Source organism: Gobio gobio (assembly GCF_949357685.1).
Source record: "Gobio gobio genome assembly, chromosome: 4".
NCBI classification, from domain to species: domain Eukaryota; kingdom Metazoa; phylum Chordata; class Actinopteri; order Cypriniformes; family Gobionidae; genus Gobio; species Gobio gobio.
The window spans coordinates 15,300,266-15,328,137 of NC_137100.1; the positions used below are offsets into that span (position 1 = coordinate 15,300,266).

General features: G+C 38.2%; 2 protein-coding genes across 2 annotated transcripts in view; one reads left to right on the forward strand and one right to left on the reverse strand.

Moving 5' to 3' along the window:
• man2a1 (mannosidase, alpha, class 2A, member 1) overlaps positions 1 to 6,416 on the forward strand; it is a 98,498-nt gene extending 92,082 nt beyond the window's left edge. Inside the window, exon 22 of the mRNA XM_079815521.1 lies at positions 3,623 to 6,416. Coding sequence (XP_079671647.1) covers positions 3,623 to 3,775 — 153 coding nt within the window. The 3' untranslated portion in view covers positions 3,776 to 6,416. The remainder of the gene's footprint in view (positions 1 to 3,622) is intronic.
• Positions 6,417 to 6,467: 51 nt separating this feature from the next.
• On the reverse strand, positions 6,468 to 27,842 carry tmem232 (transmembrane protein 232; the record flags this gene model as incomplete). The annotated part of the gene is made up of 13 exons (XM_079814187.1): positions 27,671 to 27,842; positions 27,450 to 27,561; positions 27,157 to 27,262; positions 24,129 to 24,286; positions 23,582 to 23,678; positions 22,046 to 22,167; positions 21,819 to 21,967; positions 21,583 to 21,694; positions 20,583 to 20,745; positions 19,700 to 19,869; positions 7,697 to 7,962; positions 6,834 to 6,912; positions 6,468 to 6,629 (listed from the first exon to the last, which is right to left on the reverse strand). Exons 1-13 carry the CDS (start codon positions 27,802 to 27,804, stop codon positions 6,468 to 6,470), a joined length of 1,830 nt encoding a protein of 609 aa, XP_079670313.1. The 5' UTR covers positions 27,805 to 27,842.
• Between the last annotated feature and the right edge of the window lie 30 nt (positions 27,843 to 27,872).

The following is a 27,872-nucleotide window of genomic DNA, read 5'->3' on the forward strand; positions in this document are numbered from 1 at the left end:
TTGGAATCAGCCGATACTGTTTGGCCGATGTGTCAAAATAGCGCACTTTACAGATCGCTTGACAAAAAGCGAATCTCTTAAGCGCTCAGCTAGTGAAAATATATCTGTGTACAGGTTCCAGATTGTAGAGGTAGCTCCTTGTTTAGCGATAAACTCCTCTGCAGCTTCCGCCATAGCTGTTTTTGCTCTGCACATGAGCTGCGAATGGGCCGCGTCATCAACTAGGCTTTATCGTTATTTATCGCAGGAAGACTAATTCTTATTGTGGGGAGAATGTTTACCGGTATATCGCAAACGTTTAAATATCGCCCATCCCTATTAATTTAACGTTTGATTCATCACAGGTTCCCTCTTATGTCATCCACCAGGGTTCTCTTATGCATTTATGCACATGTGCAAACCTCAAAAACACTACAATATATAGATTAAAATGTATATATATTTAAATGGAATGAAAGCGGAAATGGAATGGAAAGAATGTTAGCTGGCTTATTCTGCCCAAGAGCATGATCTATTTAGGTCCACGACATTTTAACTACAAACTGTGCTTCTATTCACAGCTGAAGAGCTGTCCTTTCAACCCACAAGTTTGAAACAATGTTCGCAAATCTTTGTTGGAATTATCGGTTTCGGTAAACGCTAAATTGTTCAAGTATATTGGTAACGACAGAACTTGCAACCATAGTTGGCTAACGATGCTTTTGGGAAATGCACCCCAGCATTGTTGAACCAATGTGCTGTGACAAATTTACCACAGTTTCAGGACAGTGTTATTGTTAACCAAAAATGTTTTTAATAATTAAATAAAGCAATATTAAATTAAAAATGTCTTGGCAACAAGTTAAAGTACTAAAACTAAAACTGAAATATATTAAAGCTGAATAGAAATATTTAAAAACAAAAAACTAATAAAAATAAATAAATAAAACTTAAACTACTATAAAATACTATAATAGTGGTTTTATTAAAATAATCTATAGTTAGCTTGAATTGATTTTTATTTTAGTTTTAGTCATTTTAGTACTCCAATTTTTCAGTTTTTTTTAATAATACAAATACAAAAAGTACATAACAAAAGTATTGATAGGACTGATAGTATGTAAAAAAATAAATACAAACAAAACAACACTCTTTCAGGAAACAGTCGTGACTAGCTAGTTAATTTCTCCAGTGATACATTGTACTATGGTTGTTAAGCATTAGCAGCGAGTTGCGTCATTGTTCAGGAAATGCTCAACCAAACAGAGCATTGTTTTGATAGGGTCACAGTGTGAAGGCCTGTTCACACCAATAACGATAACTATACCGATAACTAAATTAACGTCCACACTGGCAGACACACTCCAGTTATGTTGTCTGCCGCTTTAAATGCTCGAGCTCGTTACAGCAGGATGGATTCTGATTGTCTGTCAATGTTTGTATCATTCTTCAGCTGGAAAAATTGTTCTGAAAGTGATTCCAATGATATAATTGCTCTGTGCCATTGTAATAGTTATGGTCTGGACCTTTTTTACATTTAGAATGATTTTTTAGAACTAAAATCTTTTAGTTATCTACCAAAGTCCCTTTAAGGCGAGTCATTTCACTCGGCGGCCATCTTTGAATCGCCTCTCAGGCATGCAAGTGCAGCTCCTATCACTTTGAATGGGGAAACATCAAATTCTCCAAAACTGTTCGCCAAGCTTACGATTCAATTTCGTATTTGAAATCACCAATTAAAATCTGTCAACAACTGTCTCATAAATGTTGTTTCTAAATGCTCAAATCATGACAAAAAACCAGAGGCGGACAGTAGTGAAGTATTTTTACTTTCTACTCAAGTACATTTTTCAAGTATATGTACTTTATCACTGTTTTAATTGTACTTCACTACATTCCAAATTATAATGTCACATTTTTTACTGCACTACGTTTCATAAATAAGCATTTATATTTTACCTTTAATACTTAATTACATAAAAACAAATTTAACGTAGTGCAGTAAAAGTAACAATATTATGCTTTGGAATGTTGTTCCTGCCGGTGCTATGCGCGAATACACTGCAGGCTCACTCTCGCTCGTATCCAAGGTAAAAATACCGCCATATCAGTACCCAGCTCAGTTCACCCGGGTACGCATGACAGCTTTCACATTACCAATTTTTCACGTGAACCGCGCCCCGTTTCAAACTAAACTGCCAGTGTGAAAACGCCCTCACGTTTACATCATGATATATAAGCAATATAACACACGAGTAACAAGTGCAATATCACACAAGTCTGATCTGTCCAGAATGGCACAAGTGCAAATGCCATATTGACCTTATATAACAGTTTAATAAAGAAGAAGTTAATTTTGTGTTGTCTTAGACACAATATTGTCTGTTTTGCTCAGTTTTGCCAATGAAAATATAAAGACAAAGCAGGACTGTTCGACTCATTCACATAAAGTTCTATTGATTTTTTACACAATAATGACTTTGAAGGTCCCATGACATGAAAATTTCCCTTTATGAGGTTTTTTAACATTAATATGAGATCACCTAGCCTGTCTATGGTCCCCCAGGGGCTAGAAATGGAGATGGGTGTAAACCAAGTTCTGGGTATCCTGCTGTGCCTTTGAGAAAATGAAAGCTCTGATGGGCCAATCTGGAAAGGTTACCTTCCCTTTCTCTGCTTTGCCCGCCCAGAGAATTTGGAGAAAATGGATTCAGTTTATTTTTTACATTTAATTCAGTCGCAATGTCAGCACAGGCTTTACAAATAGACTTTTACGATATAGATTCGACAGCACCGCCACAAACCGTAAGTAACAGTGTTCATTAATGCCTGATCACTGCATTCACGTGATAAACGGACTGTCTGTCTACTCAATGCTCATCACTGCAGCCTTTCATGTGATGGGAAAAGATCTAAAAATAATGCTATAATCAACACTTTCACGATTCGTAATCTCGACAGCTGTAATAGTAAAAAAAAAACGTAGTAAAAGTATTCGAGAAGGGTTCCACATGTAATGCGCATTTCAAATGCAAAGATATCAGCCAATCACAACAGTGGGCGTTTACACTGAAGTCTCACAGCAGACACGCCCCTTCAAACAGAGCATTCAAGCCAGAGGGCTAAAATCAGGATAGAAAAATGCCTATTTCTAAATTATGACATTTTATGATGTAAAAATCATACTAACAATATAAGTACACCTCAGGAAACATTATAACATAATAAAAAAATCCACACCATGGGACCTTTTAAATTATCTTTTGGGAGTGATTTCTCAGCCAAATTTAATGTGAGGTTAATTTGCGATTAATTCGATTTATTAATCGCCACATTGTGTAATTAATTCGATTTTTAAAAATGTAATCGCTTGACAGCCCTAGTTTAAGATAAACTTCACCTCAATGATGTTTATGTAAATAATGGAATGAGCTATTTACAAATGTAGTATCATAAGTTAATTAAAGTTGTTTGCTTTCCACTTAGGCTTAGCTTGTAACCCTGTCAGATATGCTAACCATCTCATTTTCTCTTTTTACGAGTGAAATTATAACAAAGTCTACGGCCGTGACTCAATGCATGCTTGAACATGTCGCGTTGGAAATGCTCTAATCAACATACTGTGTTTTCTGTGTGTGTGTAGATTCATTTAGAGAAGCTCCTGACAGATCTGAAGGTGAAAAGCATCACTCCTGTCTCGCTGTCTCTGATGCACACATACAACGGAGAAGGCGACCTGCAGGAGATCAGCCTTAAACCCATGGAAATCAGGACTTACCGCCTGCAGCTGAGCTGAGCTGCAGTCACACAGGCTCATGTACTCGAGAGCCGTAAGGTTGTTGCCTTCAGTCGGGGACTCATTAAATGATTGTCAATGTAAACCTTAAGCTTCACAGCAAAGTGCAATATGAAATCACCAAGAATTCCCAACCAGCTCTCTCAGGTTATTTTAACATAACATGACGCGTCTTATGTGTGATTCACTGTGCTGTGAGTTGACGTCTTTAGCTGGGAACGTACAAGTTGTACGGTTTTTCTACAGTGTAAGTGTTGCTACAGTGGGGATGGTTCTTGGTTCTGTTACTTGATGAAGAGAAAAGCTTCTGTTTTATCAAAGGGCTTGTGCCCTGTTCAATTTTTCCTCACAATTCCCAGATGGAAGCTAATATATAGATTGGGCAATGGATTGGATTCTCACCTCACTCTGAATTGTGCCTTAGTCTCACAGGGTGGTGTCTTTCTAAAGGGATGTGATAAAATAAGCAATTTTATTTTCTGCTACAACGTAGAAAACACTAACAGCAGACAGTTTTCATTTTGCTATCTTTAAACGATTTCTTTAAAGGAACACTCCACTTTTTTTGAAAATAGGCTCATTTTCCAACTCCCCTAGTTGAGTTTTACCATCTTCGAATTCATTCAGTCGATCTCCGGGTCTGGCGCAGTGTGTTCCCGTGGAATTGGGCTACTTCAACACTGTTGCCGCGGGCTGTTTTTAATGTCCGCGGCTTGAAGCGACCCCAATTATATGATATTTAGTCCCGGGAGTGCAAATTTTAGCAGGCAACCCTGCCAAAAAAAACACATATTTTACCCCCAAACGAGATTTTCCCCCTGAAATGCGATTGGGTTTGTTTTGGGCTAGTTTTGAGTAGCAATTGGGCGGGTTTTGTTGTGAAAACCTGGCAACCCTGGTCTGGCGGTAGCACTTTTAGCATAGATCATTGAATCTGATTAGATCATTAGCATATCGCTCAGAAATGACCAAAGACTTTCTGTATTTTTCCTATTTATTATCTTCTGTAGTTAGATCGTGTACTAAGACCAACGGAAAATGAAAAGTTGCGATTTTCTAGGCCGATATGGCTAGGAACTATACTCTCACTCCTGCGTAATAATCAAGGAACTTTGCTGCCGTACCATGGGTTATATTACGCAACTTTTAATGTTCCGTCGGTCTTACACAATGCAACTACAGAAGAGTCCTGTTTTTAAATAGGAAAAATATCGAAACTATTTGGTCATTTTTGAGCGAGATGCTAATGGTCTATTCAGATTCAATGATCTATGCTAAGCTATGCTAAAAGTGCTACCGCCAGACCCGGAGATCGGCTGAATGCATTCGAAAACGGTGGCGAGTTGGAAAATGAAAGTGTAGTGTTCCTTTAAATTCTCTTGATAATTTCTAGCGATGCAAAAGACTGCAAGTTTATCTGTGTTTATCACATTCATTGAAATGGACCATTTAATGTGACTTGAGATGTAGATGATGAAGCCTCAGATTTTGTGTCTATCTTTCTTAAGTGATTTGTGTCATTATCTGTTTTTTTCGAAATATATAGATAGTATTTATCGATCACTTTTTTCTTATTTTTTGTCTTAATTTGTCTTTTTATTCAGTCTGAATGATTGTAAATAGGTTCAGTAGCAACATAAATTGACCAAAGGTGAGTGGGTGTATTGTACTAAAGAATGTGTATTGAAGATTTAATTCCATTGTTCCCAGAGATGATAAATTATCATAAAAGAAATCAAATGTTTTATTTAATATATTAGGCTATATGATTATAATCATGCATATATTTATATCGATAGAAATATAGATTCTTGCAATGGTTGAGTTGGAAGGTGTGCTCGATCATAAAATGGTGTCATGCTTATGGATTATAAACTTAATGTGATTGTGTTGAAGTTTATGAATGGAAAAAGCTAGATTTATTATACAATCAAACTATGCAAATGAACATTTTTGTCTTATGTAATGATGATCTATTTTTTTAGACCTCCTGTCGTCAGAAATTGCCTGGCAGTTATTCTCCAAGAGATCCCTGGCAAAGTTTATGAAACTCTTTCTGATATGTAGATTTGCCACACATAATGATATATGATACGAATGTTTTTCTTAAATGCATTTTCCTTCATTCTGTGATGTTTATTCTTGAAGGGAGTTAATGTTCGAGTCTTATACTCTGGGTGTTTTTTTTTAGGTGTTTTGTTTCAGGCTGGCTATAAGAGTTGGCCGCTTTTCTTGAGTGTGAAGAATGATGATTTGTTGACTTGCTACTGTGATTTCTTTTTGAAACGTTAATTGAGATGATTTGGCATGTTTTCCTTTTTCACTGGCGTGTCGTTCTGTTGGTCAGTCAGATGTGCTGTGATCACTGTATTCCAACTAGCTGCTTAATTCACACTTTTATGACCAAATTGGTCTGTGACTGTAGTGAATCAGGATAATGAAAGCAGGCCAATGCTTTCCGACCCTGTGAGAATATTCCTCTATTTTTAATCTTGAAAAGTGTGGTGACTATCTGAAGAGTATGTCTTTTTACCAGTGTTGCCATTACAATTTTAGCCAACGAATGTCTTGTCTGTCACTCATTAGAAAGGAATGTTACAGAAAAATAAAAATTGTTCAGTCTTTTATTTGTTTGAATTTTAAGGATGTGTTTGTCACTATTTCTCAGCGCTTTATAGCCTTAAAGCTAAAATCACATATTGGTTAATGGTAACTCGTAAGGTTTTGTGTTCTTTTTGACCTTGTCCATGTGTTTCTTCGGAATCTTCTCCTCGTCCTCTTGCTTTCTTTTTTCCAGCACTGACTTTTCAATCTCTTCCTCTCTTTCCATCATTATTTTCAATTCCTTTTGCCACTAAAAGTGTTAGAATAGATTATTAGCAATTCTCTGCACATATTTCTTAGACTCTTTCTCCAGTTTAGAGCTCCTAGGTTCACATTAACAAACAGATACTGTACCTCTGAATATCTTAATACTAATCTAAACCTGGTTAGAAAAGCTTAGCGTTCTGACTGGCTGATGGATTGCTCGTTGAATCAAAGGGAATGCAATACTCACTTGATCTTTCACAACTTTAATCAGATCAATATCAGTCCTGGTTCTCAGGTCCAGATGAGAAGTTCCATGTTTGCCCTGTCTGATCAAATTTGGCACATATTTGAAATGAAAGAGATTAAATGAAATACTGTAGAGGTACTATGACACAGTGATGGTATTAAATGGTAATATTGTGGTACATTTATACCATGGTACTGAAACATTAAATGGTCATATAAGTTTTTCAATGGCCAATGTAATAACAATAATAGAGAGAGAGCAGAGTGGCCAACGGCTGGTATGGATACATAATGCAATTTAACAAAAGCAAATGAGATCAAAGTTTGGGGTCTGCAAGATTTTACATTTTTATGAAAGAAGTCTTTTGCTCTCCAAGGGTGACTTTATTTGATCACCAATACAGTAACAGTAATATTTTGTTTGATTTTCAGCATCATTACCCAAGGCCTTCAGTGTCACACGATCCTTCAGAAATCATTCTAATATGAATTGCCCAAGAAACGTGTCTTATCATTATCATCAATGTTGAAAACATCTTTTTCAGGATTCTTTGATGAATAAAAAGTGCTCAGTTTAGTCCATCTTTTGCTGAATTAAAGTATTAATGTCTTACAACAACAAAACAAAATCTGTCTGATCCCAAACTTTTGAATGGTAATGTATATATGTTTTGAAAGATTTTACAAAGTAAAGTAATAAATCTGCAGATATATTGTCTAACTACAATAATTACTGTTAATGGTATTTACAAACCATAGTATGCTCCCAAAACATGGTATTACCTTGGTGCCATGTAAAAAAAAAAAAAAAAGAAGAAGAAAAAAAAGCTGTTACTTTTATGTTTTTAAAGAAAAGCCAATAACCTTGGTGTCTTGCGAGCATATTTTTTCTGAAGTGGTTCAGGGTATCCTTCTCCAGTCTTGGCTGTGGAAACTGCCTCTTTCCTCGGTTTGGTGGTTTTTATTTTGTGTCGGTGGTTTGCAGAATGAGTAGTGAGCTGAACTGGAGCCCAGATCTGGGAAAGGGTGTGTGCCAGACGCCCAGTGATCCGCTCGCTGTGTGCACATACACACACATCAACTGTGTGTGAACTTCTCTCTATGTGGTTCTCCACGAGCCTTTTATCACCCTGGAAAGGAGATAATAAAAGGGAGAAACTGCAGGTCATATTGATCATGTAGAGACTTGAATTAAAATTCTCTCCTTGACTTGTCTGATTTTATTGTGTCAGAGATTAATGCAGTATTGCACCAGATGAATGTTTAAAGCCAACAATGTGCATTTTGTTTATATTCAGGTGTACTTTTCTTCCTGGTGTATTATGTCATCTCAGTGTTGGGCATAGTATAACTTCTTAATTTACTGAATGTGCAAAAGCTTCATGCATTATTCAGCTGGATTAGAGTGAAATTTAACAAAACACAGCTGCATTCTTTCGTTTTGTAGATTTCACTGTGAAGAACTGGTCTGGCAAACACAACTGACCGAAACAATGTTGGGGTGGGACAGAACAAAATATCTTTTATTTTACGCATGGATAACATACTACTTTTACTTTTTTTTGCATTCAATTGATCCAAACAAATGTTAAAGACATCAGTGTCATGAGTTGGTTCCACAATGAAATGAATAGAGGATCCTTTTACAGCAGTCTTTATCAAGCTAAACAAAACACTCTGGGATAAGAAGGCACAGAAGAACTACACAGGAGTAACACAAACCAACCTTAACCTTAAAGACACCAGACAGACCAAACAATGGTGCTAAACCAGACACAGATGAACACAATGGGTTGCTATGGAAACAAATGAAGAGCGGGAACAACAGGAACCTGAAAAACAAGTCCATAAAACAGAGCATGACCATGACAGGAGCCAGAGGGATGAGGCAGCCTGGCAAAGCCTGAAGGATGACAGACCACGGTGGAGCCAAGAGAGTGTGAGATGGAGCCGATGGGTCGGAGGGCCGAGATGGAGTCTGTGGCTCGGAGGCTTGAATTGGAGCTGAGGGATCCACAGACCAAGGTGGAACTGACGACCGGGTAGCCCAAGGCGGATTCAAGCAGCTGAGGGGAACCACTGAAGGAGAACCCGGGGGGGGGCTGAAGGATTTGGCAGAGGAGAAGTGAGAGGGAGGTCCATCCGTGACGAAGGAGACTTGGAGCTGGGCAGAACCAATGGCGATGGAGACAGGCTGGATGGGACCAGTGGAGACTGGAGTCCTTGAAACATGACATCGTCCAGAACATCAATTACTAATACATTGGGGACCTGAACTTAGTGAACGCACCTGAGTGACAGGAGTATGGGCGGAGCTGGGCTCCAATCTATACCCTTGAACTCTACTAATATGCCTCAGTAACGGACATTGGTGCCAGCTCATGCACCTGGTCAGTCTCCGCAATGGGATCGGGCTCTAGGACGAAATTGGCCTCTGGCAGTTGCTTTGGCTCTAGCTTCGTGGCAGGCTCAGTCTCTGAGTCTATGGTGGGCTCTGGCTGATGGTCTGTTGCGGGTGTGGCAAGAGGCTGAATGGCTTCTGGGCACTGACCTGGGGAGGACTGGAATAGACAACTGCACTCAGGGAGGAGTTGGAACATCTCTGGCATGGCCCTCATCCATCTCCTGCACAATGAAATCGGAAACATCCAGCCAGGAAATAGCTGAAGTACTGGGCTAACGTTGTGCTGTCCCTTCCTGACAAGAGGAAGACGTACAAATAGTCATCCAGAACCTCCTGAAAATGCTTTTAGCATGTCTACTCCAGGGGATTTGATAGTATAAGTCCAAAAAATCCTCCATATACCTCTCCATGGGGTTACCATTCTGTCAAAGGTTTATTAGCTAGTACTCGGGGCAAATGTGGGCTGCTACGAGATCCATATTTTTAAGGTTTGGTATTCTGTCATGGGTTGGTTGGTTCCACAATAAAGCGATTAGAGGATCCTTTTAAACTAACAGCAGCCTTTATTAAACTACATAAACAAAACAAAACACTCTGGCATAAGAATGCACAGAAACACTACACAGGAGTAACACAAACCAACCGTTACATTGAAGACACCAGACAAAGAACTCAACTGAAGAGAGGGTTTAAATACACAGACCAAATAGATCTAAACGAAACACAGGTGAACACAATGGGTTGCTACAGAAACAAATGAAGAGTGGGAACATGGGGAACAAAGGAAATAGGAAAACTAGGTGAAACAAACTGAAACCAAAATATACTTTGGCCGTCCGTGTCCGACCCACACAGACCACAGGGTGAGTACCCCCAGCTGGTCTCACTAACACCGGAAGCGGAATATGGAGCGGAATGCGGAAAATTAAGTATTCCCAAGTCTTAAACGACCATAAAACAGAACATCACTGTGACAATTAGACCCTTTCACACATTAAACCGGTAAATTACTGCAAAATTAACCGATTTTCCGTTCAATACACAAATCGTGCTGTTCACACTTGAAAGTTTCACTATCTGTCCAGTTTGACCAAAATATTTTTTTTACTTCTGAGTGATAGGCGTAAGGGGATGATCACAGAGAATGTGTTTTTGCTCTTAAAAACTCAAGATGCATACGCAATAGTAACTGCAGAGCCGCATTGCTGGAGAATGGACAAGGGACTCAAGCACAAGACACGGCCCAACGGTCAGATGTCTGTCTAGCACATATTTACATAGAAAAACAATTAAAAGCAGCAGAGCTTAAACAGGTCAGACAGAGCTTTATTACCTCACGCCAGTAAGAGATGTTGCTGCAAGAGCAAGGGGAAGTTATTTTGATTAAAGCTTACAAGGGCAAAATAATGGTGTGCATAAATGAACCATTCATAATAAACACTGCAATATTCTTTAAAAAATAAAAATGGTCCATTTTGATTTCATGGATAATTCCAAACAAAAAACATTTATTGCTTATGCCCCCCACATGATGTCGCCCATGATGCTACCGGACAGCCTGGTACGTATTGGTGGGTCATTAAATTTAAACACACGTGCTCGTTGTATTGAAAGTAAATGTAAACAGGCAGGACAAAAATGTAATAAAATCAGATCTGTGCATTTTGTTAAAAAACTCTTCTACACGCATCATTTAGAGACTAGCTACTGTTTTTATTGTAATATAATTAGGACAAATCAATTAGACTATTTTGTCGAAAAATCTCAGAATGAGGTTTTGTTTAAAATAAATTGTCACATTAGAGGACTACTTTTTAGTGCTACTGCATAGAAGAAATATTAAAGCTGCAGTCCGTAACTTTTAATAAACAGAACTGCATGCGTCTTGCGGAAGAACATTGCAGCCGGGGCTACTTCTCTCTGTTTATGTCTATGGCGAGTCACGCAGGGACTGTGCTCCTCCGCAGCGGTTCCTACCAGTCCGGCCTGAAATAGTCCCAATATAAACACTTATTATAAGTGTACCATAATGATTCAGGCTAAGATAAAAACAGGGTTTGGAAAATGGATTCATGTTGTACATTCTCATTATATAATTTTTGTAAATCTTGAACACAAAAAAAGTTATGGACAGCAGCAAGAAAACAAGAAAAACAAGAAACCAAACATTACATTTTGAGATTTTTCATATTTAAAAGAACACAACTGTTATTTTTTCAAGTGTATTTATTATTTCTACACATACATAGCTACATACATATAAATAAGTCATAAAATATAAATACAGTGTAAAACCGTGTATGTACAAGATAAGGGCACTGCATCAAAAGACTAATTTAAATGTTAGTACAAAGTAGTTTTGTGCTAACAGTTTGCACGGATGGACTGAGACAGGGAGCTGTTAGTCATCTCTGGTAAACCTGACCCAGCCAATCTCAGTTCTGACTTTGGCTGAATCCATGACAAGAACTGGGCTGGCTGTGACGGAGAGCATGACAACTATTTTCCAATTCTCCTCACATCTGTGGAACAAAAGCAAAAATCAGGTTTATTATTTAGTCTTATTTTGACTTGGCAACTTCCTCCCATTTCACAATAGACAAATTAAATCAAGATGTCCTCAGAGGACATAAAATAAAATATGATTTAAACAATTTTTTTTAAGTTTGTTATATGTAGGCTATCTTATGCGCCAAACACATGCAATATAATTACATGAAAAAACTGGGTAATATATCTGGTGAAATATTTTTAGACCTTAAACCAGTCATGGACTGCAAAAATCAAGACGCTGTGTTGGCTTACGCTGCAGGCAAGGGCAGATATATTGGCAGCAGTCTGTGCAGGAAGATAGGACAGACATTCTCTTTTGTAAACTGTAAGACGCAACTGGAGGTTAGAAATGTGAACAAATCCTGCATTATCTACCGTGCCATGTTTTATTAACCAATTCTCTTTTGTATGATTTAGAATTACAATTGGCCTTCTTTGTTGTAATTAAGATCTCACCTTGTGACAAGCCAGCAATGGACCAAAGGTTCAGATTGATCATATTCAAGTCATGGAAGTCTAGAAATGTCCCACATACTAGCAAGAACAAGAGCACCCCCAATGAATATACTGTCACTGGCTCCCAGTGGTACTGGCCATTTGACTTAAATTCGGATGGGCAGTACAGTCATGTGCCTGTAAGAAAGAGATTTTGTGTTGTGGGTAATGCATTACCACAGCATTTTGCCTTGGTGTTCACTAGCATGCTAGAAATCATTAGGTGCTATTTGAGTGATCCCTATTCTATGGATTCAATACATACCCATGAATGTAGCATATGCTGAGCTTCGAAGGAGGTCAATCAGTTTGACATCTAGGGAGTCCTGGTTGATTAAAAGCTTTTCCTTTTTGATGTCTCGGTGGAGTACTCCACGTTGGCAGCTCATGTAAGCGGCTTGTATTACTTGCCACATGACAACCCTGGCTAACTTCTCATTAAATCTGCCTCAACGGCGCTCGCAGGGAACAGGTTGCTCCAGAGCCATGATGTAGTAGTCACCCAGATCCTTCCAGACAAGCAGCTGGATTATCTGGGGAACAATTGGGCCTATATACATCCTAGTTTCCATGGCAGAGTTCAATATAAATCTTTTCATTACTAATGGAGCTGCCAGTTTGAAAAGTTTCAAATAAGCCTAATTATTAAACAGCAAGCAGAAACGGAACAAAAGCGGCCTTTCCAGTATACTCAGTGTCTGAATTCACTCCATTCACTCCTCATTCACTCCTTCAAGTGGACTATATTACTGGAGTAATGTATGGGAATAGTGAATGAGGGTATGGGGGCGATTTCGAACACAGCATCCGTCATGAATCTCAGAAAAGCCATTCGTTGACCATTAACTTGATAGTCAGCAAGAGCGCACTCGCCACCAAGTGGACAGGGGTGAGAATTGCAGTTACAAGTTACAAGCAGATCACCCTCGGTGTAATCGGTCAAAATGACAGACTGCTTTCACATTTTCGGTTAACGCAACCGTAGTTAGTTAGACTGAGGGAATGAAACAGAAAGCACAGTTTACTTACAACGCTCATGTATTCCAAATGCTCTGTTTTTTGGTAATTTTCACTGCCAACTGATCAACAAAAGAAATACGAGGAATTTGTGTAAGAACTACAGTTAACAGGTGTAGAGGTCATATCATTCATTAATCCTGAACAGAGATGTAAAGTTTTGTATAAATTGCAAGTATGAATATAAAAACTTGTATATTTGGTCCATCTGACAGTTTAAAGAGGTCAATTGCTCTAAACAGTGGACATAAGATAGGCCTACACTAGGACTTGCAACAGATATCAAAAGGACGAAGATAAAAAATTACTATGTTATTTGACATAAAATGTCAAAGCAGTGACGTCCTACAGGGTGACATGCTCCATTTAAAACTATATTTAACAACATTTTCTCATTCACTCCAGTCGGACATATTGCAGGCTGGTGCTTGGAGGGCGTCTACACACCAGTCAGACAGAGTGTGGACTGGAGCTTGGTGGGCATTCACACTCCAGTCGGACTCAGTGAGATCCTAGAGCTCTCTGACCAATCCATAGACAGCGATATACTTAACACTTTAAAGGTCAAGAAAGATAGTAAAACCACAATTAAAATAGTCCATAGTCCATGTGACTTCAGTGGTTCAACCTTAATTTTATGAAGCAACGAGAATACTTTTTGTGAGCAAAAAAAATTTAAATAACGATTTTATTCAACAATTTAGTTCTAGCCTGTGTCAGTCTCCTACGCAGATTACGTTGTAAATACAATACAGCGTCAGCATCACACGCTTGCGTCACAGCTACTAAAAGATGCTACTAAAATGCTTAGGAAGTGTGGGGTAAGTTGAGCCACCCCCTGTATTTTAGAAATGTAGGCGTGACCGATATTTCGTATTTAGCTGTCTGGGACAGAAAGAAACACATGAGAAGTATGCATAAGTGCACAGTATAATATATATATATATATATATATATATATATATATATATATATATATTCGGATCCGGTCTGAGAACATTGGAACTGTTGATAGGATTGGGAAAGAGAAAGACCCGTCCAAAGCTCCTCAGCCATATCCATCTGCGAGCCCCACAATAGCAGACGCTGCACTGGTCCCGAGCCATGAGGTGCAGTCACCTGGCTGCCATCTCCCCTGAAAAGAGCCAAGTGGGAGCGGAGCATTTTCACAGTGAAATTATCACAGTGAGCACAGCCAGCCCCCTGAGGGCTCACCGTGCATGCCCCACTCCCAAGCAAACAACACACAAAACTAGGTGTGATATAGTGATAACGGAGAATATGCCTGAATCTGCAAAAAAAAAAAAAAATTCTTTCACATATTATTTATCTATTTTTATATATATACATTTTTGATAAATGTAAAGGTTTCATCTTTCACTACGGTGCAACTGAAGAAAACATGCAAATAGAAAAAACAACAGCAAATAAAGAAAACATCTTCATCAGTTTGACAACACATGTGCTGCAAATACTCACAACACAACCAAATACAGAAACGAGCTGCAAATACTCACAACACAACCAAATACAGAAACGCGCTTCAAATACTCACCACACAACCAAATACAGAAACGAGCTGCAAATACTCACAACACAACCAAATACAGAAACGAGCTGCAAATACTCACAACACAACCAAATACAGAAACGCGCTTCAAATACTCACCACACAACCAAATACAGAAACACGCTGCAAATACTCACAACACAACCAAATACAGAAACGCGCTGCAGATACTCAGACTGCTGCCAACAAACGCATTTACTTGACAAACTTTATGAGCACGAAAGTGAAAGCGATCTGGCTTCGGGGCTTGCGCGCGCCTTCTCTGTGTGTGTGTGTGTGTGTGTGTGTGTGTGTGTGTGTGTCGGTGGCAGCACGTATAGGCTATAAGAACGGCGATTAACTGACCTGTATATAAACTGTGTAAAACATGCAGTTACTATAGTGATTCTGGGCATCTATAAACACAGATAACCGCTCCTGCATCTGTGTGCCTGCAAACTGCACTTGATGTGACTGACGGGGCGGAGTCACGTGAAAACCGAAATAACCGACATGGGAAAAATACGTCGGTTAGAGGTTCTGAATGTCGGTTTCGGTTATTTTTCGATTAATCGTACAGCCCTACTCACAGAAACGAGCTGCAAATACTCACAACACAACCAAATACAGAAACGCGCTGCAGATACTCACAACACAACCAAATACAGAAACGCGCTTCAAATACTCACCACACAACCAAATACAGAAACGAGCTGCAAATACTCACAACACAACCAAATACAGAAACGCGCTTCAAATACTCACCACACAACCAAATACAGAAACGTGCTGCAAATACTCACAACACAACCAAATACAGAAACGAGCTGCAAATACTCACAACACAATCAAATACAGAAACGAGCTGCAAATACTCACAACACAACCAAATACAGAAACGCGCTGCAAATACTCACAACACAACCAAATACAGAAACGCACTTCAAATACTCACAACACAACCAAATACAGAAACGCGCTTCAAATACTCACCACACAACCAAATACAGAAACGAGCTGCAAATACTCACAACACAACCAAATACAGAAACGAGCTGCAAATACTCACAACACAATCAAATACAGAAACGAGCTGCAAATACTCACAACACAACCAAATACAGAAACGCGCTGCAAATACTCACAACACAACCAAATACAGAAACGCACTTCAAATACTCACAACACAACCAAATACAGAAACGAGCTGCAAATACTCACAACACAACCAAATACAGAAACGAGCTTCAAATACTCACAACACAACCAAATACAGAAACGAGCTGCAAAAACTCACAACACAACCAAATACAGAAACGAGCTGCAAATACTCACAACACAACCAAATACAGAAACGAGCTTCAAATACTCACAACACAACCAAATACAGAAACACGCTTCAAATACTCACAACACAACCAAATACAGAAACGAGCTGCAAATACTCACAACACAATCAAATACAGAAACGAGCTGCAAATACTCACAACACAATCGAATACAGAAACGAGCTGCAAATACTCACAACACAACCAAATACAGAAACGAGCTTCAAATACTCAAAACACAACCAAATACAGAAACGAGCTGCAAATACTCACAACACAACCAAATACAGAAACAAGCTGCAAATACTCACAACACAACCAAATACAGAAACAAGCTGCAAATACTCACAACACAACCAAATTCAGAAACAAGCTGCAAATACTCACAACACAACCCAATACAGAAACAAGCTGCAAAAGTTAACAACACAACCAAATACAGAAACACACTGCAAATACTCTCAACACAACCAAATACAGAAACACGCTGCAAATACTCACAACACAACCAAATACAGAAACGCGCTGCAAATACTCACAACACAACCAAATACAGAAACGTGCTGCAAATACTCACAACACAACCAAATACAGAAACGAGCTGCAAATACTCACAACACAACCACATACAGAAACACGCTGCAAATACTCACAACTAGGGCTGTAACGATTTGACCAAAAATAAAAACCTCGATTAATTGAACATTTTGCCTCAATTACGATTAATGAATGATTATTTTGCTCTTTTTTTTGTTGCCCTCATAAGGTTTTTGAGTAAGTTCTTGATAAGGTTTGTAGGCCTACTGTAAATATTTTCTACTATTAAAGGTGGAATTTTTTTTTCTAATTAAAAAGTGTTTGTCACAATATATCAGGCATTAGTTCAACATAATACACATCTGATGGTCTAAACTCGCTTTAATGTTCAAACTGGCAGGGCTTAAAACACATGCAATGACAAAGCTTTGTGAGGACGCAGGTGAAAGAGGTCTGCCTTCAGGGCGCGCGCGTTGTCAGAGACGCGACACGGCTCGGCTCGGCTCTCTGTGTCACAGAAAAAAGCTGAGCACTGAACGGAGAAGTTTTCCGATTGTTGTTTTTGAATAGTGCACAATCGCTTTAAATGGTGAAACTGGCAAGCCTTTAAACGCATTTACTTGACAAACTTTATGAGCACGAAAGTGAAAGCGATCTGGCTTCAGGGCTTGCGCGCGCCGTCTCTGTGTGTGTGTGTGTGTGTGTGTGTGTGTCGGTGGCAGCACGTATAGGCTATAAGAACGGCGATTAACTGACCTGTATATAAACTGTGTAAAACATGCAGTTACTATAGTGATTCTGGGCATCTATAAACACAGATAACCGCTCCTGCATCTGTGTGCCTGCAAACTGCACTTGATGTGACTGACGGGGCGGAGTCACGTGAAAACCGAAATAACCGACATGGGAAAAATACGTCGGTTAGAGGTTCTGAATGTCGGTTTCGGTTATTTTTCGATTAATCGTACAGCCCTACTCACAACACAACCAAATACAGAAACATGCTGCAAATACTCACAACACAACCAAATACAGAAACGTGCTGCAAATACTCACAACACAACCAAATACAGAAACGTGCTGCAAATACTCACAACACAACCCAATACAGAAACAAGCTGCAAAAGTTCACAACACAACCAAATACAGAAACGTGATGCAAATACTCACAACACAACCAAATACAGAAACGCGCTGAAAATACTCACAACACAACCAAATACAGAAACACGCTGAAAATACTCACAACACAACCAAATACAGAAACGAGCTGCAAATACTCACAACACAACCAAATACAGAAACGTGATGCAAAAGTTCACAACACAACCAAATACAGAAAAGTGATGCAAATACTCACAACACAACCAAATATAGAAACATGCTGCAAATACTCACAACACAACCAAATATAGAAACACACTGCAAATACTCACAACACAACCAAATACAGAAACATGCAACTAGAAACGTTCACAACACAACCAAATACAGAAACAAGCTGCAAAAGTTCACAACACAACCAAATACAGAAACAAGGTGCAAATACTCACAACACAACCAAATACAGAAACGTGATGCAAATACTCACAACACAACCAAATACAGAACCGCGCTGCAAATACTCACAACAGAAGCAAATACAGAAACGCGCTGCAAATACTCACAACACAACCAAATACAGAAACACGCTGCAAATACTCACAACACAACCCAATACAGAAACGAGCTGCAAATACTCACAACACAACCAAATACAGAAATGAGCTGCAAAAGTTCACAACACAACCAAATACAGAAACGTGCTGCAAAAGTTCACAACACAACCAAATACAGAAACGTGATGCAAATACTCACAACACAACCAAATATAGAAACATGCAGCAAATACTCACAACACAACCAAATATAGAAACGCGCTGCAAATACTCACAACAGAAGCAAATACAGAAACGTGCTGCAAATACTCACAACACAACCAAATACAGAAACATGCAACTGGAAACGTTCACAACACAACCAAATACAGAAACGCACTGCAAAAGTTCACAACACAACCAAATACAGAAACGCACTGCAAAAGTTCACCACACAACCAAATACAGAAACGTGCCACTGGAAACGTTCACAACACAACCAAATACAGAAACGTGCCACTGCAAAAGTTCACAACACAACCAAATACAGAAACGCGCTGCAAACGTTCACAACACAACCAAATACAAAAACGCGCTGCAAAAGTTCACAACACAACCAAATACAGACACGAGCTGCAAAAGTTCACAACACAACCAAATACAGAAACGCACTGCAAAAGTTCACAACACAACCAAATACAGAAACGCACTGCAAAAGTTCACAACACAACCAAATACAGACACGAGCTGCAAAAGTTCACAACACAACCAAATACAGAAACGTGCTGCAAAAGTTCACCACACAACCAAATACAGAAACGTGCTGCAAAAGTTCACAACACAACCAAATACAGAAACGTGCTGCAAAAGTTCACAACACAACCAAATACAGAAACGTGCTGCAAACGTTCACAACACAACCAAATACAAAAACGCGCTGCAAAAGTTCACAACACAACCAAATACAGACACGGGCTGCAAAAGTTCACAACACAACCAAATACAGAAACGCGCTGCAAACGTTCACAACACAACCAAATACAAAAACGCGTTGCAAAAGTTCACAACACAACCAAATACAGAAGGAAATTCTGCTGAAGGAAGCAAATGTATGTCTGCACAGTAGAGGGCGCAGCTCTTAAACCTTTCAGCTGTGCTGCCTTTCTGGATTGCAGAAAAATAGGACACATGCTTGTGAGTGTTTACTGACTTCAGAAGCATAAATCCCTCTAGAAAGTAGAAAGAAGCAGAAGTAGCAAATAAGCACATCTGTTTTTGTCTTCAGTTGTGAATACTGTGTTAATATTTGGACTACATTTACTCTGTAGCAGCAAGAAGCTTGAGTACCTCGATGATCCTCACAGCATTGATTATGCGGGGGTCTGTCTCCTGCTTCAGGTGTTTCAGTAGTGTTAACCAGGCAGTGTTCCTCAGACTCTCTGACAGCGTGACCCTCCGGCTGATCTGTGCCAAACCCTGAACCACACTGTACCGCAGCCTCCATTTGTCTTCATGCGCTAAAAACACAGATTTCTGCTTTACTTGTCTTTATGACAGACAGTTTCACTAGTATCCCCAAAAAGTACTTGGACAGGCATTATTTTGCAAATACTTTTAGTCGATGTATGAAGTCAGTTCTCTTCAAGTTAACATAGGCCTCCTGCAGTTCAGAGTAACTACAGGTGTAATAAAGAAACTTAAAGCAATACTTTTTGGAAGCCTCTGTATATTAACTTTGTCAAACATTTTATTATATAATTGCCCACTCTAGTTCTGAGTATGATCTTAGTCTTGTGCAGACTTTGGCTGTGTCCGAAAGCTTAGGCAGCTGACTTGTTGCCTCGTTGCCTTATCAGGCAATGACTTTGCAGGCTGCACTTCTGAGGCAGCGCAACGGTTTAACGATCTACGGTTTAATGAACAAAATAGAGAGAGCTTGGGTGATAACTAAGCAAATATTTAATTACTACAATAGTAATTTCTTGCTAGAAATGACATCAGAAGTGGAAAACGTTGGTCAAAAATTTACATTTACACACAAACTGACCAACTTTTAGATGCCATTTTTTTTTTTTTAACTAAGCTGCTACGTAATGGAACACATAGGATTGTAGGATATCAGAGGCAGCGAAGGATACATCTATGCTGCTTTCAAAAATCTATCAGATGAAGCAGCATTTTAAAGCTTTCGGACCCAGCCTTTACGCATATTTCTGTCTAAAGAACTTACATTGTTTTAGCAAAGTTAAAAGTCCTCCAGAACGTCTGCACAGAGAAGAGTTTGACTGCCCAATGAGGGCTGTTTTCTTAATTTCAGCACAGTAGCTGTTCTGGCAAATATCAATCAAAATGGAGCAGTATATGTGCTCCAACTGCCACGGCCAGGATGCTTTCTGTGATGTCATTTCCTGCAAAAAAACAAAATACAAACAAACAAATAAAAATACTTTCACAAAATGAGTATTAATAAATGTAATGATTAGAGATTTATTTGGAAACTTTTTGAATATGAAAAATATATATATTTACACAAAAAAGGACATTCTGTTTTGGTTCTGTCCATCTTATTTGTCACCAGCATCAATAACGCTGATTTTTTTTTTGCCCAATCTTTAAAATGCAACATTAAAATGCAATTCATAAATACATCTATATGTGTATCGTCTTATATGATGAGTATGTTCTATGCTTCTAACTTCTAATTTCACTGCATTTTAATATTTGAAAAACAGGAAATAACATCATTATCTTTATCTTGGACACCATATATACAGTACATAGACTGCTCCAGACATGCATGTGTGTCGTCAGCTTTTGGTTGTGAAACCGCAGAGATTTAAATTCCCAAAGAAATAGGATAACTTTACACAGGTGAGAATGTGTTGGTTTGTGTTTTTATGTACTGTATTAACTCTATATTACAGATTTTGTATTTATTTATCACAGGTAACTTGCATGTTAGCTGATGCCTCTGTATAGATATAGATATTCAATGCTTCTAACTACAGTTGCAGACGCACAGTCAACTTGCTTTTGAGTGGTTAGGTATAGCAGCCCACAGAAACAGCCAATCTAAGTATACTGTATCTATCTATGCTGGACACTCTTTGTCAGTGAACCACCATCTAGTTGTTCTAAACCCATATTACTTTCTGATTATTACTTTTATTTGAACCATTCCGTTAAGTACTTAAATATGTTTCTGTCATCCCTCTACTTTTTTAATACACCTGTGTGATTTCTTGAGTTTGGACCATGTAAAGGTTCATAAGGGTCTGAAGGCACAGCATGCTAGATTTGGCAGCCTCTCCCAGAATCATCAATCCTAACCCACAGTCGACCCTGAGAACAGAGGAGGTAAAAAAGATTGATGTTACTCTGGAATTTTAACCCACAGTTCCACCTGTAAGCTGCTTACATAACATAAAAACCCGTGGAAAGTATCTCCCAAACACACTTCACGCACCAGTTGTCTTGTTGAAGTTTATCTCTCAGCAACATAAGCTGTTTGATCACTTGAGAGAGCTGACTGCCATTGTTTTGCACACAGTGATAGCTGAGAAGGCACTGCCTTAAGACCTGGTTAACACCATGCTCCTGTGCTTCCACAGAGACCTGTCAATCAAATAGAGTTTTCAAAACAGTGAACCGTTCAGTATTCCTTTTCTGATATAATTGACCTAGCCTTCAAACCTGCCCTGAAGTGTCCTTAGTAAGTTTGAGACCACATAGAACCTCCCCAACGTGCAGCATGAAGTGAACAGAAAATAACATGTTCGGGAACTCTTGGTAGCGTGTTTCACACTTCAACAGCTCTGTCAACAGATAAAGACAGCTGCAAACTTCATATACATTCCACTGATTCTTGTGACATTGGACAAAACGTGTCCCACAATTTTACCAGCCTAATGGTTTTTAACAATAGCAACATCTAAACTTTGGAATCACATATCCTCAATGCATCATTTGGTCATGCTTTATTTTAGGGGCCAATTATCACTATTAACTACGACTTTTGCCTCAGTAAACTCCTAATTACTGCTTATTAATAGTTAGTAAGGTAGTTGTTAAGTTTAGGTATTGGGTAGGATTAAGGGATATAGAATAGGGTCATTAAATATGTGCTTTATAAATACTAATAAACAGACATTGTTCTAGCAATATGCATGCTAATGAGCAACTAGTTAATAGTGAGAACTGGACCATCATTTACCCATCATTTTAATAAAATATAAATACATCATATATAGCATAATTATGGAAGCCCATTTCTGCCACATATGAAAAAAAGAATGCGTTGTTAAATCATAATTATGACATTAAAGTCACAGTTATGACATATTAAATTTGAATTATGAGATACAGTGTCACATGAAAAGTGATGATGAATGATTTTTTTTATATCATAATTAATGACATAATTTTTATGTAAATTTTGTGGCATTTTGATTTACCAAAGCATTAATTTTATTCTAATGTGGCAGAAATGGGCTTCCATACACATTATATAATACTATCTCCCAGTTTCACAGACAAGGCTTAAACTAGTCCAAGACTAGAATGCATTTTTGAGCTGTTCTAACTGAAAGCAACTTGCATTGGACATATCTTAATATATGTCAGTGCCTTTGTTTTACCTCAAGATGCACAGCAGTAATGTTTTTTTTTTAAAAGGCGTGTTTAAAAAAGCTACTTAAATGTCTTCATTAAACTAAAGCCTAATCCTAGGTAATCCTAATCCTAAAACCTGTTATCCTAAAATCCTAAATGCATGTTAAAGGTGCAGTAAGCGATTTCTGAGAAACACTGTTGAAAGTGGATCAATTTTTTGTTCTTCCTTGTGGTTTATCATCTTCGCTTTATTTTTCAAGAAGCATTATTTTGCTTCGCTTCAACTATGATAAAGTTACATCCACTCTTGCATTGCGTGTTTGTGCATTTTGGGGGGCGGAACAATGAAGGGAGGGGTGCGTTTGTTTGGGTAGATTTCAAATATCAACAGTGTTTCTCAGAAATTGTTTACTGCACCTTTAACATATACCACACATGATATCTACTATATTAAACGTAACATTTGGTACAGAACAGTAACAATTATACCAGAACAATCTAAAATAATTCCTTGATACATTAACTTTTATTTTGCAGTCATGTAGCTTTGTCACAGCACTCAGTCATATAAACATTTTATTTTTTTGCAATAATGATTAAGTTGAGACAATATCCAACCTTTCAAGCTGTGTAGATAGACTCTGTTTAGCTGACGTCCATTTAAATAACCAGTCAGCTGAAAGATGAACAGCCTCAGAGAGACCAAATAACCAAGCTGTAAAAAACAAAAATCAAACAAACAAAAACTGTCAGCAGAACTATATATGAAAAGAGACATATATAAACAAAGACTTATATATGGGTAATTCTGTAACTACTACAATAAAGAGAGCAAAATAAAATAATAGTTTTGATCAATAAATAACTTCGCCATGGCTGTAATTTCTTTACAGGCAATAAAAAGGCTTTGCTTATTTATAAGAAAATAACTGAATAAATGTAATTTATGACTATGATTTTTATGGCATTTTATTGGTAACTTTATTTTGACATTTTTGCCATGTTCCTTTTTTTTTTCCATTTTTTACATCCAAGTCAGTTTAAAAATACTACAAATCACTCGGATTTCAATGAACATATCTTATAGAAATGTTTTTTAAGTGTTAGTGAAAACATTTTTGTTTATAGTTTATGTTTAGTGATATTTATATTGTGTAGCATTTACCTGCAGCATCTTCATCTTGTAAGAACATGGAGGGTTCGACAGAGTTGTGTCAGAGCACAGGAAATGCTGGATTGACTCTGCCAGGTGGAATAGCACAGGGATCTGATCTGCATGGATGGGTGCATGGTCCAATGACACGACCAGGACATCCAGTGAATCTGAAAAAAATCATGGGCATCATCTGTCACTTCACTAACAAAATGAACCAAAAAGTACCATGGTAATATGTTTTTGTAAATGTATGTACCAGTCATTTTAGTAATCATGGTATGAGAATATTTACATTTACATTTACATTTATGTATTTGGCAGACGCTTTTATCCAAAGCGACTTACATTGCATTCAAGTTACACATTTTACATTTTTTTGTCAGTTCTTGCTTTCCCTGGGAGTCGAACCCATGACCTTGGCGTTGCTAGCGCCATGCTCTACTGTTTGAGCTACAGGAAAGAATATTGTGTGTAATTATTCAGTCTTAAAAGTAGGATAAGTATTTTTCAGAGTGGCTAGCAATAGTGAGCTAGCTTTGAAAGCATAAGCAACTTAAAGAGCACTGATCTGTACCACCTGACTGCTGCAGATTAATTTACGCGTTGATAATGTTGCCATTGAAACGCATACATTCGAGTCACAAACCGCTCCAAGTATAACGTCACGTGTTTCACGCTCTTCCAAATAACAGTAGTTATGGCATGAACGCAGCATAAACTTGTTGTTTTCGGTTCAGGAGGAACTGTAAAAGGAAGCTGCTGGGTGCTCTGTGATGTCTGTCTAACTTTGCGTCAAGTGTGCCGCACATGTCTTGAAAAGTGAAGCCAAAGTATCTTGATCGCCCCCAGGTGGATGGTCCCAGTATAGGTCATAAACCCCGCCCCCTCCATGCATTCTAATGGGACGTGAGACAAACTAAACAATCAAATTCCACTTCAAATACATTTTTTCCAAAGATGGTTTCTGTCATTTTAGTTCGTTTTTATCATGTGGATGTAAGTTCAAGTGTTCGTTTTTTAAAATAAGTTTGGTTTTAGTTAGTTATTTGATGCTATAAAAATATATTCAGGAGGAGATTGGAGCTTTAACTTTAATTTCTACATTTCCTCAACTGTTTATTTTACACCGACATAATGAGTTCTGCTTCACTTTTCTCCAATATAAGATAGTGAAAGGGCGTCGTCCATCTTTTTTACAGTATCTAACAGATACTGTGGGAGTGTGGGCGGGGTTTTGGTATGGTAAAGACTTGAAGGGATGCAGCTACGGCCACTGGGCATACGCACATCAATATTGCGTCATTGAAATACTGTATTTGCATTGTTGTAAGGGTAGGTTTGGGGTTGGGGTAGGTGTGGGCGTTAATAAAACACAATCTGGTAAGTGCAAATTTATTTATTGTTATTTTATTGTGAGATTTTTCCTCACTTCCGACCGTTGCTGTATCCTTTCTAGCCACAACCTTTTGTTTTGATATTGCCAGGGTTGCCAACTTTTAAGTTCAGGTTGGAGTGAGATCGATTTCGATCTTGATTCAGTACATAACCTCCTGTACATATAAGGAAAAATAAGTTTGCCTTTTTAGCTCTATTTTAAACTTTTCTTGGGTTATATTATATTTGCTAACATTCATTAATATTCACTTGTGTGTGCTTATCTAAGTATCATTAAAAATATTAGGATGTAAGTTATTAACATTTTAAAATTTCACATTTAAAGATATCTAGTGTTTGATAATGTCTAAATATTTATTCAAATGCAAAACCTAAAAATAAGTAGGCAGTTATGATCTGCAATACTTTTTTGAGCAACTAGACCAGATACATGTATATTAAAGAGCCATACAGGCACCTAGTGGGTAATGGCATTACAAATTAAAAATAAATTTTCCAGCCACAAAATGACTCTAATTTGCCTCTTTACATTTGAATTCTCTATTTTAACCTTAATTACTACACTAATTGTAATATAAATAATAACAAATATTTTAAGCGGTCATAATTATTACAGTATCATTGTCGGTGGGGGGAGTGAATGACCAGAGCCCTCCTCCACCCTCAATACCACGACTGACGTGTGACCCTTGAGCAAGGCACCGATGGCTTGCCCACAGCAATATGGCTGCCCACTGCTCTGGGTGTGTGTTCACGGTGTGTGAGTGTGTGTGTGTGTGTTCACTACTGTGTGTGTGCACTTGGATGGGTTAAATGCAGAGCACAAATTCCAAGTATGGGTCACCATACTTGGCCACACGTCACTTTCACTTCACTTCACTTATTAAAGAGAGTGAATAATACAATGATTGAGTGAAGAATAAAATGATACTGTAAATACTAAAAATTGCTGCAAATACCTGTATAGTGAAGCTGCTGTCCATCCGCTTAAGCCATTCAAATGTATAGACAGCGCTGGTTTGTTTAGAACTATTGAGAACCAAATGCATGAGTTGGCAACCCTGATATCGCGGCTCTACTTCCTGCTCTCTACTGCGCAGACTCAGGTCCTGAGGTCATTACTGCACAGACGCAGGTCCCAAATCAGCACAAGATGTCAGCGTCATATTGGCGGTTCACTTTTCTACAATGGAAGAGAGTGAAAGTGTGTCGTCCATCTTTTTTTACATTCTATTCTCTGCATGCATAGCATGATGTGTGATGTCGGAGTGCGCGGTGGTATGAAAATATATGTTGACAGGCAGGTAGGACATTGTATCATTGCACTGGACCGAATGCAATGATTGGACGAACATTTTGTGGTTCTTCGCCTTCCACAAAAGTATAACATTTAGACCATTTAACTTAGTGCTTGATATCAGGATGCGAAGAGACTTTAAACCAGCATAACAAAAAAAAAAAATTGGAACAAATCGCCTACCCTGCCTTTAAAAGTGTTAAAGCATTAACATGTAATACTATATTGCTCTGAGTACTGGAGTCAACAAATGGTTCTCACTATGAATTCTGTAACATTGTAACATGACTCTTTTGTAAAGAAAATAAAAAATAAACTGTTTGTCGTTGCAAGTAATTGACACACCATTTCTAACGTTTCCATTGCACAAGCTCAGCAGGAGAAGCTGGGTCCAGGCCCCGCGGAGATCAACATGTTTGCCTTCACCAACGGATGTGAATCCAGCACGACGCTGAGGACAAAAAGTCGAGTGCTTTCATCAATAGAGGTTTCTCTCCACCTTGTGGCTGGAGAAAGTAATGCTCCAATTTCATTAAAACTAGTCAGGTGCTCTTTTCCAGGATTCTGATTTTGATTTGGACCAATTTAGGCTATTTAAACTGGGTGAACAATGAATGAAACATGTTTAATAACGTTACCTTGCATCGACTAAGAAACACATCTGCGAGATTTTCATACTTTTCCTGCTCCTTGGAGCCTTGTGCCTGATTGTATTTGTCAATGAAGCCTTCTGTTGTTTCAAAGGGGTTTCTATAAAATAAGAAAAATGTCATAGTCAATGTCAGTTTAATAATAATCAAAAATTATAATAAATTGTTGTTAAATGGACGAATATTTATATTAGTTAGAAATTAGATACCTTCTGACACTGGTGGTATTTCGTGCAGTATCAGTTTCTTCGGCCCATTTTCTGAAACGTTGTTTGAAATCCTCTTGTTGAGAATGAGAAACTATTCCTAAATAATGTTTGATAGGAATTTTGATTATAGGCATACTGATAGGTTCAGCACGCTCGCACAATGCAAAAAGTCCAAACTGTACGTGGTAGTTACGTCCCTCCT